The 18,338-nt window shown below is 49.1% G+C and overlaps 1 protein-coding gene across 1 annotated transcript in view; it reads right to left on the minus strand.

Moving 5' to 3' along the window:
* The window catches only part of PODXL2 (podocalyxin like 2), a 32,833-nt gene that overhangs the window by 12,894 nt on the left and 1,601 nt on the right, over positions 1-18,338 (minus strand). The window contains exon 2 of the mRNA XM_039695487.1: positions 9,455-9,748. Coding sequence (XP_039551421.1) covers positions 9,455-9,748 — 294 coding nt within the window. The remainder of the gene's footprint in view (positions 1-9,454; positions 9,749-18,338) is intronic.

The following is an 18,338-nucleotide window of genomic DNA, read 5'->3' on the forward strand; positions in this document are numbered from 1 at the left end:
TCCTGGCACATCCAAGTAATACCACCAAACCCTGAATCAACCTGGGCATATTTGAAATGCAGAATTTTAGTTTGCACAGCACTTCAGAACAGAAAAGTCATCCCACAAACATCTGCATTAGTTTCTTTGCTACAGCAGCTGAATCTAACTCCCTTCCCTCCAACTACAGCCCTTATTATTCTGTGGCTCTGACCACGAATGGAAGTGTTGTTGCTAGACAAACAGATGCTGAAGGAGATGCAGCTCACAACCGTAAGGTCAGAGCAGGCTGGGGTTTCTTCTGGAAGCTAACAAGGAGCTGGGGACTCAGGAAAAGGAACGTATCTGCAAAATCAGATATGTTTAGCTCGGGGTGGCAGGCACAAATCCAGCAAGCATAAATCAACCTTCATCCTTCTTGAGAAACTGCTCATACCCACGGAGTTCTGTTTCAGGAGTCTGCATCCCAATTAACTCCCTTTCTCCCCAAGCCAAGCACAGCACATTCTCACTGAGAAGGGAAGGAAGATGATCCCTTCACAGCCAGAAATCAACCCCCTGCTCTGTCTATGGTTATTAAGTAAATGACTGTCTGAAATTCCCAAGGCTCCCGTCTCCTCTCCTGCCTGCCAAAGCAGATGCTCCACTGAGCACAGTGGGCAGCAGCTGTCTGGATGCCTTACAGAGATCTGCAGAAAAAATCTCCACGTATCCCTGACTCCAATCCCTCACTCTCTGCTGCCAGAGTGGGCACAAGCTCCCAGGCAGAGAGGCCATGTCAGCATACACACCCACTGCCCTGGGTATTCCCTGGGTATTCCCTGGCAATCAGGACTGCCCACGCTGCTCCTGCCCAACCCTCCTCAGCAGAAGACACTGTTCCATCCACCCCAAGCAGGAGGTGTACAGATCTTCCTGTTCAGCTGGCAAGTGGCTTTTCTAACCCAGAGCTCATTCCCTTTAAGGAGTCAGCAGCCCCTTCCTGATGTTGCCCAAAGGTGAGTGTTACCCAGCTGCTGACCTTCAGAGCCATGGCGTGGAGACTGGCTCCCAGTTCTGTCTGCACAGAGGCCACTGGGATTCACTGCCCAGGGCAGGCAGAAGTCACATGGCTTTGCTGCTGTGTCTCACTAGAGAGCACCCCCCAACTGACACCCCACCCAAAGCCCCCGAGGATTAAAAGACTCTTTCTTCCCAACAGCCAGCTGGTGATGATTCCTCATAGGCCAAGGAGGCTGGTAAGAGCAATCAGCAACAGCACAGACCAAAGAAAACCCATCTCTCTTCCACTGCCTGGCACTGGTCTTCCCAAAGGCCTTCCCAACAGGTAACATCCCAATGTCTGCAGACATGGTCACTGCCTTGCTGGATGGATGGCAGGAACAGCCACAGGCTGTGGGGTTGAGGAGGTTTGGGTGGGACTGTCTTCAGACAGATGGTAAAGTTTAGTGCATCTCCCAGGGCTCTGCTGCTCCTCCTGCTGCAGGGGTAACTCAGGGTTTGCACCAAGAGCCCCCTCTGCCCTGACATGCTGTGGGTGAAAAGTGAGGGGTTTGCCCTTTAAAACAAGGCCTGTCAGATAAGATCAGATCGGATCAGTGATCCAATCTGCCATCTCCTTTGCCTAGAGACATTCTAAGACATTCTCAAGCCCTTTACACCTTCCTCTCATCTTTTCTTTCCACCTGGAGCAGAGCACGAACTGGCAGGCAGATGGGCACAGCAAAAAAACAAACCACGAAAAAGCAGCATGAGGTTCATCCCACAGGACCAGAAATGCTCCCAGCCTGTCAGTTCTCCTTTGAAGTCACACACTCAACCTTTCCTTAGAGTGCTCTGTCACAGATTCATTGGCTCCCAAGGGGGAAAGCCCCGCCTGGTGCTGCTATGCTGCCTTTCCACCAACAAGATCTAAAGATCTCAGAGGAACTGCCACCCCTGCCATCTCTTCTGGGAAAAGAAAGTTTAGGACCCATCCTACTCTCTCTCAGCAGACTTCTATGTTACAAGGCAGCCAAAGATTGAAACCTGAGTTGCTTCTCAACAAATCAACAGGGTAGAAGCAGACACAGGAATCCTCGCACCTGCTACTAACTGGGTTAACATTCCCACTTGTCATCAGTTTCCCCACTACCCTGCATGTTAAGCTGGGAACATCCTTCTGTCTGGTTCATAACACCCCACTGATTAGAAACTCAGCTCCTCTCAAATCCTGAGAGGGCTATTACTCAGATTCAAGTAGGGAACAGTGAAACTTGAGGCATAGGGGTGCTGGATTGTGCTCCTTAAAACAAGGATGTCTCCATATAACCCAGTTACCAAGGGGGTTCAATCCCTTTCCAGGTTCAGGAAGGATCACAGAATCATCAAGGTTGCAAGAGACCTTCAAGATCTAGTCCAACCATCAACCCAGCAGCACTATTATCATCCCTAAACCATATCTCCAAGTGCCACATCCAGATGCCAACTATGATGAGTCAATCCTTCTTTCCAGACTCTTCAGCTAGACAGCTCCTGTCTGGAATCACCTCCTCCTGTCTCACTAACAAGGGCATCTGCCAAGTTCTCAAGATCAGATTAAAGGCACTTTAAGGCACTCATATTTCTTTTCGTTTACACCCCTGTTCTTTGATTTGAAGGAAGTTTTGCATCTTGTCCATCTCCCTGGTATGAACCCAGCCCCTGAGCTGGTCCCAGCATATTGTTCCCAAGCCTCCATCCAGACCAGCTGGCCTGTCACTCATCTGTGCAATGCAGAGCTAAGAGCTTGCCCACTTGAAGAGCCTTCTCAGCATTTCTCTTGATTCCTCTTCCCTCCAACCCTCAAGGAATTCAAAGGGCATCTCCCATTTTTAGCATCTCTTCCAGCATTCAGGTAGCAGCTCCCCTTCAGCAAGTGGTTTGCAACCCCCTTGGCCCCCCTGGGTGTCCTCTCCCTTCAGCAGACCCAATACACCTGGTCCCCATGCTCTGGGCACATGGCAGTGCACCCACAGACCTTCCCACCTTCCAGTGCCAGTGCCATCCACTTCCCTTCTCACCACTTTTGTGGGGAGAAACAGCAACCATGGAACAGAGAGGCAGAGAGACACAGCAGCCTGTGCTCCTGCTGCAGGAATGGGGCAGAATCTTCTGCTAAAGGAGACAGGTATTATGGAGCTGGCTGCAATGCCAGATTTGCCTGGCTTGTTTATCAGCTCATCTAATGTCAGGGAGGAAGCAGAGCTCTGCCAAGCCCAAGGATGCCTGAGAAGGGAGAAGGTAGTAACTGCACACTCCCTCAGCTGATCAGACCCTGACAGGGTCTGCTGCCTCCCACCAAGATCAGCAGTAGGCTGGAGCACAAGAGGAGCTCATGGCCACACACAGACATGGCACATGCCCCTTTCCCACCACAAACAAGAGCAGCCAAGCCACAATGGAGCCAGCTCTGGAGAACCAACCACTGGAACAAAGAAACTGTCCCAGCACCTCTGGCAAACAGTCTAGCAGGGATGGACCAGAGGAGTGCAGCAGGCAGACACAGCTTCATGTCATGTACCCTCCCAGAGCTTCTCAACCACACCATCCCCTTGGGAGTGTGCTTCACTGATATGAAATTACACACCTCTGTCTCACCTCTTTACCACCACATCCTTAGCTTCACCCCTTAATGCCTTCCATCAGTGGTGATATTATGCATATTGCAGCATCCAGCTGCCTCCCACAATCACCCAGCTTTTCCCTTCCAAGCTCTCTTACAAAAACCCTCGGGCAGTATTTTTTAAATAAACCATCTTTCACAGCCTTTCCAAGTCTTGCCCTTTGCATCTCCAAGCAGACCCAGGTCTGGGTCACACAGATCCATTTTCTTTGCCTGGGGAGATGATTTTCCCTGGGAGAGCTGAACATTAGCTTCAAACCTCTGCAGAAGCCACCATTCAGGCAACGTTCTGCTTTCTCCAAAATCAATATCAAAACTTCCTTGACACCAGATGGACCAAGACATGGCACTGTGCCACAGCACAATCCCCCAGCCAGACATTTAATTCATTACATTTCTGCTTCTCTGTCATTCAGAAGAGCTGGTCTCAGTTACTGCCCTACAAGGTTCTCTACCCTCTATTTGCTATTAACGGTTCAAAGCAACTGTGACAACTCAGAAAGAGGGTGATCCTCATTTTTTTTAGTACACATAACCTGACCATAAGGTGTTCATTGGATTAAACTGGAAGATCATGTTAACTAGTGATTGAATTACTGATAACTGGAAGGTACTGTAATAAAGACAAGATCATTCCTGGGTTCCAATCACAACACATAGCATCACTCACACTAAAACATCTGCCAACTTTGGGAATCACACGGTGCACTCCACTGAAAATGCAGCCAGGTCTGAAAGTCTATCTGCTCTCTTTTTTTGCAGTACAGAACAATAAGGCTTACTGCAAAAAAGTCATACTCCAGCTGATTGAAACCACAGGGGGATTTCAAAGAGGCAAAATACAATTACTGGTGCTGGAATTAAGCCAGTTGGGGCTAATATACTAATCCTCCAGAAGTACTAGGAGAGGTTATTATCTGCAACTCCGAGACAAGTCCACACAAAAGAGATCATAGTCAAAAGAGAGACCCAAAGTGGCAAAGTGATTAGGCTACAATATAGTTGAATTTGCTTGAGGTACAGACCAGGCACCAAATAACCTCATCCCTTACTCCAGCTCAGCACACAGACTGCAATAAAGGCAAAATAAGCCATCCTCACCCAAACACAGTCAGGGATAGCTGCACCAGAGTAACACCCTGCCCAGAGAAACCCTCTGTCATGGGTCAGCCTTTGGCAGCAATGTCTTCACAGAGCTGGCTTGTCCCAAGATAGATCACCCCTGTCCCTGAACACTAAACCAGGGCATAAACAAGAGGCATCCCAGCAGCTGAGCTAGGGCAGGAGGCTGCTCAGCACTAAGCTGCTTATGGAGACAGTCTTTACCAGGTGCTTCATTTCATTAATGATTGGCTTGAAGATGGTATTAAGAACTGCAGATCTGCTGTCAGTCTGGATGAAGAGGCAGTAGATTTCAGTAAGGCTGAGAGATATCAGGATCTCTCTTGCCAGAGGCAAGTAATTCATCATGGAAAGAAGTGAATCTCACTGTCAGAGAAGACGGAAAGTATTTTATTCCATTAGCTGGTCAGAAAACTTATTTTTTCTTGAATACAGTCTTTCTAACATGTCTGTCCCACTATCCCTCATTCTAACTCCCCTGGGAATCCCTTCTGCTAATTACTATGAATAATTAAAAGATTACAATTTCCTCCCCCATCCCACAAAGCACCACATGCTGTCCTAGGAAATCACCAATCTAAAAGACTAGATTGGATAGCTCCCAGTACAGTCATCCCTTGGTGTTCAACCACCTTGGAGCTAAAACAGCAGTCCCTGGCTGTAATGAAGTGAGCTTCACGCCAGCCCACTGTAACACTGGAAAATGGGATGATGCACTCCAGTCCTTGAGCACTCAGCTGTTGGGTAGGGGAGGAGAGGCACTAAGTGCCCTCATGCCCTAGGCATTCACAAGTCGTGTCCATTTTCAGGAGCCCACACTTCCCAGCAATTAATAATTAGGCTGCCTCACACTCAAGCCTTCACTGGAAGGGAGGAACATGTGGGGCAGTGCATCCTGACCAAGCCAAAGGAGAACACTGAGAGCTGCAATCAAGGAGAACTCCAGGGTGGACACAGCACCATGTAACCCCTTCAGCAAAAACAAGGGTTTCAAAGACACTACAACCCTACTGACTCCCATCTTCTAGCCCTAAAGCTGGATGAGATGTTTTACCTGCTGCCAAGGACATCTGTGGAACAGCAAGAAGCACAGGGGACTGGCTCCAGGCAAAACAAGATGGAGAAATGGGAAGAAAGGAAAGGAGGACAGGAAGGGCCGGATGCAAGACCCTGCAGGTCCACTGAGTTGATCTGTGGCTCAGGCCAATTTGCTACCAAAGGTGAAGTAAAGCAGCCAAACCCAAACTACAACCAGAAGTTTCTGGGTTCCCTGGAAGCCTGAAGGGATGCAGAAATAACAGCTCCACTGACTTGCTTTTTAGCTGCAGTACAAATCACACACTGCTTCTTTCCATAAGGATATAGCATCCAAATTCCCATCAGACCTAATCCATCTCCTCCACTTGTGGCTCCACTGGGTAGCAGCTGTACATGGGGTGACACACATGCAAGTGCACACTTCTGTGCACCCTCAGACAGAATGTGACAAATGTCAAGGCCCTTCCAAAGGTTGGTGCTCACTGATGTCAGTATAGAATCACTCTTCTGTAGTGTAAATCAGCAAAAGCACATTATTCAGGAGAACCAGAGCCCCAGGCTGAGCAGTGCTCTCCCACTGGGAGTTTGTTCTCACTTTCTAATGGACTAACAGGTGGCCCAAGAAATGTTTTCTATAAATATTTTTAAAGGATGTTTTTTGTGCACTTAACAAAAAAAAAAAAGCAGCAGCTGCAAATTGTTATTGCTTTTTAGCTCTTGCATCCTTGAAGTCACACAAAGGCAGGGCAGTCTCCCCACACAGAGTTCAGACAGACATTAAAAGAAGGAGAGATGGAGATAACTAATACAGCTTTTGAATAGCAGGAGATATGGCCTATCTGCAAGGTCCTGTACCTGGACCAGTTCAGCCCCAATATCTTTGTATAAAGACAAAAAGAAGCCAGCACAGGTCTCCTTTCATAGCAGGTAATTTTCTCTTTAGGAGTACAGCAATCTTGTTCTGTGCTTTGATTGATGCAGTGTTTCCAGTGCGTGCCTGGACAGAGCTAACAACTATGCTGGGCTACACTTCACTGAATGAAACCTCACATAAGGAAAACTTACACTATAAACTTTTTTTCCTTAAACAGCAGCTGTTTAAAACTGTTTAATGGGTTTATACATTGAAAATAACCTAACAGATGTCATCACACAGATCCACAACGTATCACATGGCATCTGTCACACATGCAGCATGTAAGTTCCATCGGTTGGGTTTATCTCTCATACAGAGACTTTGCATGACAGGAAAAGACTGCCCAATTTAGGGATGCTATTACAATATCCTTTATTGTAAAATGACACACGGCAGGTTTCTAATTAAATTTTAAGTAGAAATGTGCTCCCAGCTCTTGAATAATTCAAACTGTTCTATTAACCAAGGTTCTGAAATGCCATTGAGACATGAGCTCTGGACACAGCAACTGTCAGGGGAAGAAACAGCACTTGGAAGCAGAGCAGTGGTTAGCTGGGCAGCGGATAGGGCAGGGTATGCATAAAGGACAGCTGAAAGAGCACATCTGCTCCTGGAGGAAAGAACTGCAGGCGGGAACGGAAGGAGAGAGCAGCGTGTTCTGCATGCAAATGGGGCGAGGCACGTGCAGCAGGCAAGGCTGGGTTCAGTACCCAGTCATCTCGCTCTCAATGCACAAGCACATGCTGTTCTCCAAGTCACGTCCCGATCTGTGAGGACATGCAGGTGCCTGCTGGCACACCAAGAAAAGCGTCGCTGAGCGCTGCCAGCGCGCGAGAGCAGCTGAGCCCAGGGATGCGCGGCAGGAACGGCGCCATCCCAGCGGCACGATCCCAAAAACAGCCCCATCCCAACGTCCCAACAACGGCCCCATCCCAACAACGGCCCCATCCCAACAACGGCTCCATCCCAACAACGGCTCCATCCCAACAACGGTGCCTTCCCAACAGCACAATCCAAATAGCTCCATCCCAACAATGGCTCCATCCCAACAACGGCTCCATCCCAGCGGCGCCATCCCAAAAACAGTGCCTTCCCAACAGCACAATCCCAACAGCTCCATCCCAACAATGGCTCCATCCCAACAGCGCCATCCCAACGGCTCCATCCCAACAACAGCACCTTCTCAACGGCTCCATCCCAACAATGGCTCCATCCCACCGGCGCCATCCCAACAACACCATCCCAACAATGACTCCATCCCAGCAGCACAATCCCAACAACGGTGTCATCCCAATGGCTCCATCCCAACAACAGCTCCATCCCAACAATGCCATCCCAGCAATGGCCCCATCCCAACGGCTCCATCCCAGCAATGGCCCCATCCCAACAACGGCTCCATCCCAGCAATGGCCCCATCCCAACGGCTCCATCCCAGCAATGGCCCCATCCCAACAACGGCTCCATCCCAACAATGGCCCCATCCCAACAATGCCATCCCAGCAATGGCCCCATCCCAACAACGGCCCCATCCCAACAACAGCCCCATCCCATCAGCATTATCCCAACAGCTCCATCCCAATGGCCCCATACTAATGGCCCCGTCCAGACAACAGCACCATTGACCCCCAGCACCACTGCACAGCACAGCTGCCCCACAGCCAGGCCTGCAAGTGCCCCAGGGCAGCCAGAGCACAGCCAGACAGGTTTAGCAGCACTGTCAGTGAGCAAAGGGCTTTGGAGACCTAAGCTGGGATGGCCCTTGCCACACACAGCATGCGCTGTGCCCCAGTGGCCAACCCAAGCCACAGCCCTGCAGCAGCTCTCAGCTCTGTATGAGCACAGGTGTTTTTTAAGGTCACAGAAATAGGAGAGGAGATAAAACAAGACTTGTGCTTTCTAATTGCAGACCTCAGGCAGATCTGCTGAGAGCGATACTGCATAAGGGAGGAGGGATAAGGCTGAAGCCTGGCCCTTGGGTAACACTTAATACATGCCCCACATGACACTTAAGAGCAGTAGCATGTGAAATAATCTCCTAAGCTACTGGAAACCCTGCAATGCACCTCCTCCTTCCTCCCATCCCTCTCTCTGAGAGCATCTCAAAGCCAATGAGGGGCTTGGGGAGAGACTACTGAGGGGACTCAGTGATCTTAGAAAAAGACTCCAGAGAGGAAAGCAAACTCAAATGCCAATGAAACCCATTTTGGTCATCACCTCTCAGGAAGTAGCAGTAGTCTCAGGAGGCAACAGGACAGCTGCCCAAGGGACAAAACCTGCTGTTTTATCTTGGACCAAGTCCCCACTGAAGTTACAGAGTGAGGAATCCAGAACGGGACCCAGGGAACTCAGTTCTGACTCAAATGCTAAGATGGCCTTGATCTCAGTTGGGCTCTTGAGACCTTAAAGTTGTGCTTAATAGACAGCAACAGGAAAAAAAAACAAGAGAGAAGAGAGCATAAAGGGGAGAAAGTGAAAGGAGGGCATGAGGCAATGGGAAACTAGATGGAGGCAGTGCTTTTCCCAGCTCATAGCAGCTCAGGAATAAAAGCTCAGCTGTAACTTGGTTTCTAAAGCCTGTGCTTGCTCAGGGTTCACTGGGGACACATCAGGCACTGAGGTGAGAAAATAGAGCTGACATTTAATCTCAGGCCCTCTTAGCAAGAGTTGTGTCAAAGCAGGAAGATAGATCCCTGCATCCTTCCACTTCCCTGGAGTTCTTGCAGAGTGGAAGGAAGAATGGGGTAAAAAGAACTCACCTGTTGCTGGTCCCAAGTCCAGGCTGGAGTCGTTGAGCTCTCCCCCATCTTCCCAGAAGTACTGTGGGGGCTGCAAGATCTTGGACTCCTCATTCTCCTCACTGGCAAAGCCTGACCCTGGAGCAGCATGCAGGGAGCCAGTGGCAAGATCTGGCTCTGCAGCCTCTGGTCTGGTTTGCTCGTGGGAATTCATGGCCTCCAGGTGGGACATCATAGCAAATTCCAGCAGGGACGTTGATGTGAGGCCATCGGCAGTTGGGTCCTCCGAGGAGGCAAGGCAGAGGCACAAGGTCCCTGTGTAATGATAGAAAACACACATCAGAGAGAGAAATGACACCCACTGGGCTTGTCTTCCCCTTGAAGCCTATTCCTGCCAAACAAACCTGCCCTGAAGATGGGCTGTGCTCTCAGCTGATGAGGAAAATTAGGAATATTTTGGGAAACATCCACAAGCATGCAGAGTAGCATTCACATCCAGGAGGAGTCAGTGCCAAGCAATCATCCAGCCTGGGGCACCTCTTTCTGGGGCGATGATTCACCCTCTCTGAGGTGTTTTTGCCTCTGTTAAAGGATGAGGTGCCTTGTTAATCACCCATCCTGGAGGGGAGGTGAATGTCATATACTTCAGCCATGAAACTCTGGCCTTGTAAAAACAATGACAGTTTCTACCAGAGTGTCCTGACCCACAGCTATATTATATGCAGGGAGGCTGATTCAAACCAATATTAACTACAACCAGTATTAATCATGTTTTAAATCTGTAGGGTGAAAATCTATTTTTTTTGTTTGAATTTCACTTTGTTGGTTTTCATAAGGAAGGGCTGACCCTTACAGGCAACAATGATATTGTGACAACAGCAAACATCCACCTAACACTAAGCAAGAGAGCAAGCTGCATTTTGCACTTTTCTATCAACATTACACTCTTATTATTTCCGTTTTAACTATTATAAGGATTGACTGACACTTCTTGATTCCTAGATGAGATTTTAATTGTGATTTGTGTCAAGGTACATTCACATGCATATTGAACTCCAATCAAAATGCAAAAAAACAGCACCTGGGACTTGGCTTTAGCTTTATTCAGCTACTAAATACTATTATAAATATGGAGGGATAAGGAAAAAATAAAATTACCAAAATCTGTTTTATATTTAAAACAGTTTTGTTAAGCAAGTGAAGTAACTAATTTGGGTGAACTGAACCATTTGCTTTACAGCCCTCTATCATTCAGCACATCAAAACTAAAAGATCTCATCCTCTCACAGCTGATTTTTATTCATAGATTAGAAGGAAAAAGGACAAGATTTCTTGCTTTCTCAGCTCAGACTCAGTTTCTCAATTGTTAATGAAGTAGTCACTGAACTGAACTAATTGAATATGCTGAAATGAAGACTAATTTGGTATTTTTCTTTGATAACTTATTTTCTAGACAACAGAAATGCAGCAGCTCTATTCCATCTGGACTTCAGTCAAACATCTGATACAGTGCCTCATGCAGAATTACAAGAGACACAAGAAAAGACACCTATTAGCAGGAAAATTGTAAGGCATTAGCTATACAAAAAAATTACAGAGGCTTGTGCTGGAGGGAGGCTACTAGTAAAATTCCTTACAGTTTGTCTTTGGATCTGCTGTTCTGTCACATTTTCCTAAGTGACCTTGGAACAAAAAGTAGGAAGGCTAATAATTAAATTAGCCAAGGACACAAAGCAAGGAGACATCCTCGCTGCACAGAAAAACCACAGGTACAGCTAGGTGATCTTGAGAACGGGAATAAGAGAAATATTATGAAAAGAAATAGCATAAAGGGATAAGCCCCTTGAGAACTAGTACAAAACATTTCTGATACAAGCTGGGAAAACATGCATCAGAAATGTCTTAAGAAGAGCAGCTCCTGTATTAGGAACAGCTCTGAGATATCACTGGAATGCAGATGTGAAAATCCTTGCAGAGTAGTGAAGTATTAGAAACAGAGATTTTACAAAGCACTGCTGAGACATCACCTGGGTGCTGCACACAGATCTGGATTCACAAGGCCTGAAATGATTTAAGCAGAGCTGAACTGCCTTCAGGCAAGGGCACAGACAAGGCAACCTCCTGATGTTGCTACCCACCACTGTGCCCTACAACTCCACATCCCAGAAGCACAAATGCAAATCAGGGCAAGTGCTACAATGAGCTGTGGGGCAGTGGCAGATGGGTTGGCCCTGGTGAGTTGATTGAAAACACTGGCAAGTTGGCACAGAAAATTTGAGTCACTCCTCACCTGACAGACGGATTACCAAACCTGTCCTGGGAATACTGGAAGCCAGAAATGCATTTCTTAAATCTTCTGCCTGCTCTGACCCTCTCCACCTTCCTGTACTATTCTCTGAAGTCATCACAATGCAATATTGGTTACCCTTTTGCATACACACTTGGGCCAGGCTCCAGCACTTCTCAGTCTTGTTTATTTTGCCCTGTTGATCCAAGGCAAGATCAGCTGAGGCCTGAGCGGCAACAAAAAGGGAATAGCAAAAGAGGCAGAGCATCAAAGGGGAAGGGAGCTATTGCAGCATCACAGAGCCAACCAAAACACCTCAGGGATCTTTGGGGATGTGCCAGCTCCTGAGCCATGCACGAACAGTGAAGTCCACAGCTGGAATCAAGAGCCTGCACACCCCTTGTGTGTGAGCACAGACCTGGGAAGATCTGGCCAGGACAGTCCCATGCTGGTTCTGGGGTGCTCAGCAGGCTCCAGTGTGAGCTCCCCCAGCTGACAGACAACACCTGCATCACTGATGGAGCACCAGACAAAGCACTTGTCTTGAGGAGCTTACAGCTTAAGCAAACATGACAGAGAGCAGCAAGGAGGAGAACAGAAACATTATTCTCAAAGTTATCCATCAAAGGAGAGCAGAAAGATAGGAAGAGACCAGGCCCAAGGCCACATGGAATATTTGGTTTGTATGTGACTGCAACTGACTGCCTGATCCTGAGCAAGCTCTTCATCCACCCCAATGCTTCAGTTTCCCCTGACTCCCATTTGCAGACACATGGCTGATGTGGCACCTCATCTTTCCAGCCACACTACAAAGCACATCCTGGGTCTCCCCAGCACCAAGGCAAAGCCTCAAAATGTACCCCTGTGCCAGCATCTACATTGCCTCAAACCTCTTTTCCATCAGCTACACTCTGTTAGGGCTGCCTACAGAGCTCATCCAGAGCCCATCCCACCCCTTCTACAACACACATCTCATGGCAGGTGAACTGGTAATCCAGAGAGCTATTTCCATCCATGTGGGAAGCTCAGATGCTGGGAATTTGTTTACCCTCCTTTAACTCTGAAGTGTTTACCCAGTTAAAACCCCCTAAGCTGCATTATCTGGTTTACTGGGATGCTGTGCTTTCCTCAGCCCAAGATAAAACTACACCACCTCATCCCTAGAATGAGTCATGCACAGCCTGAGCAAGACAGGTGTCCTGTCCCTGTGAGTAACACTTTGGGGTCTGATCTACATGCACAGGATGCAGAGACTGGGGGAACCCTCTGTGCCAGCACCAGCCTGAATGCCCCAGGGCTTAAAGAACCACTACACCAGGGTACAAATCAGCACCTCTCCAGACACCATCCTGACACCACTTCATTCATGCCTTCTGCACCAGCAGCAAAAACCCAAAGGCTTGGGGTGCCAAAAAGCAGCCCGAAGATTTGCCATCTTCCCTCTCTCTTTCAAGCCTCTCATAAAGGAGCTCCACGCAGCTGTCAACTCCAAGGCAAAGAAAGAACCAAAGCACGAGCTGAGCTGGGAGGCAGGGGAGCACAGCTGAGAAAGGAAATCTAATGCCCAAGACCTCAGTTGCAGGCCATTTTCCTCCCAGGACGGGTAACGGGGATTAGACAACTTCTACCAGCCATCAGCCTCCTGATTTTGTATTCTAAAACGAAGATCAAGTGATAGGAATAAAGAAACAAATGAATAAAGACCTGCAACTGTAGATGGGAGGGAGCAGGGAACGGAGCCAGGGCTCACCAGCTGCTTCAATGGGGCGTTTGTCTCTCATTTCTATTTTTGCGGCACCTCTGCGTAACCTGGAGGAGATGAGGCTGTGCATGCTAAAAAGGGCAGCCAGCCTTCGGGGAAACAGCAGGGCTTAGAGCACGGGAGGAAAACCCTCCCAGAGCAGACAGAGGAGGGGCCAGGAAGCAGAGAAAGTGGGAGAGGTAGATTGAGAGGGGAGAAGGAACAAAGGCGGAGAGCACCAAAGCCGGGACGGGAGCTCCTGCGCTGGCCGCGCACTGCCCTGCCACCAGCATCCACAGGGGTGACGTGTGGAGGCAATGCAGGAGATGTTTCACCTCTGTGAGGAGCAGAGTGGGGCGATTCCAACAGCAGGGAATAATGCTGCAGTGCTACCTTTCTGAGGCCACTGGGAAAAAGCCAGCCGGGAGGATACAGATGAAAAGAGTTTTGCTAGTGCTGACCCCACTGACCCCTCAGAAAACAGTTCTAAGTCAAAGGGGCGAAGCTTGCTCTGTTCAGCTCAGCAGAGGATTCAACACAACAGCCCCAGACAAGCAGATGAGGGAGTTTCGCTCAACAACAGGAAAAAAAATCTGAAGAAAGACTATCTGCCATCTTTCTCACATAGTGCTGTGAATAAAAGCAGTTTCACAATTCTAAATAATTCTAAAAGAACCCCAAAGTGTTTTCTACATTAGCTGACCAAAAATCACTTCATCCCTTTGCCACAAAGCAAGTCACCTCTCCATGGGACAGGGCAGCTATTTAAAAGCTCCCAACTGGCCTATTGAACAGGACTAGAAATTAAAGAAGAAATAAGTCATTTTTGTGTCCAGCTGAAATGAGAAGAGGGATATGGGGAGATGAAATGGAATCTAGCTGTTGAAGCTGTGACTGTGTCAAAAAGCCTTTAAAATTTTTTTGCTTTTTAATTAGTAACAAGCAAACCTCAATTTTCTCTCCAAGGAAACACACAATCATCCCTTAAGATGTCACCACATCAGCTTGATCTCTAGAGAGGCTGGAATGCTCTTCAGTTTACCCAACAAAAGGTTGGTTTTACCTCTCCTATCTGAGTCTTGTGGCTACAACACAGTGCCATGGAGGCAGGATCAGCCTGCTGAAGAGAAGAACAATTGCCTGGGGCACACTTTGACTTACCTGTCTGTCACCACCAGCTAGCAGAGCCTTGCAGGCCCCACCCAAGCACACTTGCACAGGGAGGGAGGGCAGAGCATGGTGGTATTGCCAACAAAGCAGCCACAAGAATGTCCATCTGGCCCTGCTACCGTTGACCTTCCTTTCAAGCCCACCCCACAGCCAGGAGCTACCCAACAATGTTATTTCCTAGGAGAGCTGGGTCAAGAATGGGTCATTTACTGATAATCAGTTAGGACAGAAACACAATGACCAGATGAGGGAAGCATCTGCCAGGGATATTCCCTCCCCCAGGCCCGGAGCAAGGCCCAAGGGCAGAGAGGAGAGAGGCCCCAGGGCAGAACAGGCAAGGCCCCAGGGCAGAACAGGCAAGAACATAACAAAAATGCAGGGTAATTTAAATAACAAAAAGGGATCCCAACCATGGCCAGTGCAGGAAATGTTGTTTGGCTGAGGGAGGTCCAAGCTGATTCCCACAGTCACCTGGAGCCTCTGCACTCCAAACCCTCAACAGCTTGCACAGGGAAGCATGTGGGATGACTGTGTATCAAACCAAGTTCTTCTGGTGCTCATTCAGAGTTACAGACCATAGCTGTTTGGGGACACACCACCTAAGAGAACTCTCCCACTGCAGCTCCCACACAGCCTCATTGCTGCCCTCCCACACTGCACTAGACTACTTACACACCCAGCCATGGCCCTAATCTCAGAGATCATTTCCAATTAGGGCTTCAGAAAACAAGATCAGACTGCCATCCTCCTCTGGTACTGCCAGCAGCCAGGTCCCTTACTGAGTGTCCCTCTAAAACCACCCACCTTCCTGTGTCTCCAGCATGTTTTAGAAAGCAATAGGAAAAGCACTTGGTGTGCAGGGAGCACATACTTACCTACCTACACCAAGAAGAGCAACAAGGCACAATGGAAGAAGCCCTTGCAATGGCACAGCTCTTTAGGGAGATGTTGTGCCAGCATCTTTAAGCTTTTACAGCTCCTTGCAGCAAGCATAATGAGGGCTCCAGCTCCACCCAGCTGCAGGGAGTGCGTGTCTGCATGTACAGGGTGGGCACTACCTCACAAAAAACTGCCAACATCTGCTCCCCTGGTATTTCAGCAGAGAACATCCATGGCCCAGGTACACCCATGGCAAACAGCAAGGCACTTCCAGGGCATGCACCTGCTATTGCAGGTAATTGCAGATGTGCCCTTTGTCAGACTGGGGCCTGGTGTCCAGGGCTGCTGGGCATCCTCATCCCAACACCAAGAGATGTGTCAGGTCTCCTGTCCTTGGGATCTGTAACATCCAGACTGCTCCAAACACCTCCAGCCATTCCCACACGAGAGACCCCATGCAAGCAGGAGACACTTCAACATGCCGGCCTGTCCTCCCCCTCTGCTCAACCATTCATGCCTGGAGCCACAATCTCACTTGGTTTCAGTCTCCCAGACTGTTTGCCTTCACTCCCTCCCTAGATTGTCTCGTAGCCTTCACACCTCCCTCCTCTGCTGCCACAACGTCTGCTCTCCTCCTCCATTCTTGCTATTGACAATGGCAGCTCCCAGCTCGGGGCCAGGGGAGATGCAGCCCCTGGGAAAACAGCATTGGGTTGACAGCTCTACACAGTAGAAGTGAATTTTCTTTCCTCAGTTATCTTTCATAGGTCTCTTCAAACAGCTCACAGGCCCCCAAGGGTTAACAGATCACGGGATGAAAGCCACTGATCTAAGAGAAAAAAACATAGCCCACAGACTTCTTTGCCCTCTTGCAGGTCCAAGGCATTTCATCTGTCAAGGCCGGTGCTTCCTCTTCTCACTCTGCCCCAGCCTAGACTATGTACCCCACAATGCTCACTCCAGTTTCCAGCACACCCAATAAAGGGACTTGCCTGCTTCTTCAGCAAAGCCCTCCTGCCCAGGCAGAGCAAGCAATACCTCAGGTGCCTGAGGGACTTCCCTTGAGATGTGGTGACCTATCAAAATGTGACTGAAACCTTTTACATGCCAAAAGGTCCTTAAACCCCCTGGCATAATGCTGAGCACAAACCACTCCACCCTGCCACACACTGCATCCCCAAGAGCTTCCACTCCCCAAACAGCCTCAGGTATCCTAGGCAAAAAAAAAAAAAAAAGCTCATGCAAAGGTTTGGTGGTCCCAGGGCACATGGGACTGACTACTACATGGCTTCTGACTACCTTCACAACACCAGGCAGCACAAGAGGAGCATGGCTGCAGCTGGCATATAGAGGGAGGGCTGCAAAGCTGGTTTCCCAGCACTAACAAATTGACCCCAACCAAGAATGTACATCCAAAGCCTGGTAACCACAACAGGGCTTCACCAGGCACAGGGACAGTCAGGGACTGACCTGAGCCCCAGCAGGGTGCACCTTCCTTGCCAGCATCCCTGGCCCTCTGAATAAACCAACACACGTGTTTTCTTGGCCTCGGTGCAGGCTGTGCTCGTGTGGCTGACAAATAGCCTCTCTCCATTCTTTTGGGATTACGTGTTTCAGTAGTGCCCTGGTTTCAACAAACAGCCAGCAAGAACGAGGAGCCAGCTCACCCAAGCACCAGCTGGGAGCCGTGGTGCACCTTCCTGCAGCCCCTGTGCCCAGCCCTGCAGCGGGGCTGGCAGCGCTGCTGCTCGCCCAGGTGCCCACACAATGCCATGGCTTCTTCCCAGGCAGAGTGAGTGGGAAAACTTCTGTGCACTCTGATCTGCAGCTCGTCGCCGGCAGCTTCCCCTTGAGGGCTTAATGTGGTTATTTCTACCCCTGATGCCTGTAATTAAATGAACATTTCCTTATGGCAGTGAGGCGGCCAAGGAAAAACTGACTACAGGGAATTTTCATTCATCCTGATCTATATTCCCTCATCTCTGGCTTGTTCACACAATGCTAACAAGACATCTTCTAAGCAGGCAGAAAGAACAAAAAAGCCCTTAAACAGCCCACATGCAGACAACCACCTGGGGAGACAAAAAAAGGAAGGAGACCAGTTCTCTCCTTCTCCCCCTGCATCATTTTTCTACTTGCAAAACCAAAGGGGCTCAGATACCCTAGAGCCTGGAGTGATGTTTCCAAACTCTGCCAGCAGACTTGTGCTGCTCAGCAGTCTGATGGGACCCTGATGAGGCACATGTCCCATTTCAGCACATCCTGCAGGTCTATGGAGGCTCCCAGCTCAAGGAAACATGTGGGCAACTACACAGTCAATACATCTCTCTCTCAGGTTATAAACTGTTCCTGTCCCGTGGGACTGGAGAAGTGAGGCCAGAGTGCACTGAATTATTTCAGACTGGAACTGATTCTGAACCACCGAGCAAAGCTACTACCCAGAACAGAGCCTGAGGTACAAATTCCCAGCAGTCTGCATCTCCACTTCTGACCTCCCATCTGGGCAGGAGCCCACTGGTCTGGGGAGACCTGGCCAACCCAGTCCAGCCCCACAGTACTGCCACAGCCCACCAGGATTACAAATGTCACTAGATTAGGAACTGACCTGTCCCTGGGAGCTGCTCCTCACCTCCCAGCCCTATGCCTCTCCCTGCTAGAACAGCAGAGAGGATCACAGGGAAAACCAAGGACCCAAATCCTCCACATCACCACCAGCTGGACAACACTACTAGAAAGTTTCCAGCAGCCTCAGCAGAATAGGAAGCATATCCTCCCCCCAGCACAGCAGTACCAGTGGTGGTCTTTTTGGCTGCCACATTTTAAAACCA

Source organism: Passer montanus, unplaced genomic scaffold, assembly GCF_014805655.1.
Source record: "Passer montanus isolate IOZ18808 unplaced genomic scaffold, ASM1480565v1 scaffold9, whole genome shotgun sequence".
Taxonomy (NCBI): domain Eukaryota; kingdom Metazoa; phylum Chordata; class Aves; order Passeriformes; family Passeridae; genus Passer; species Passer montanus.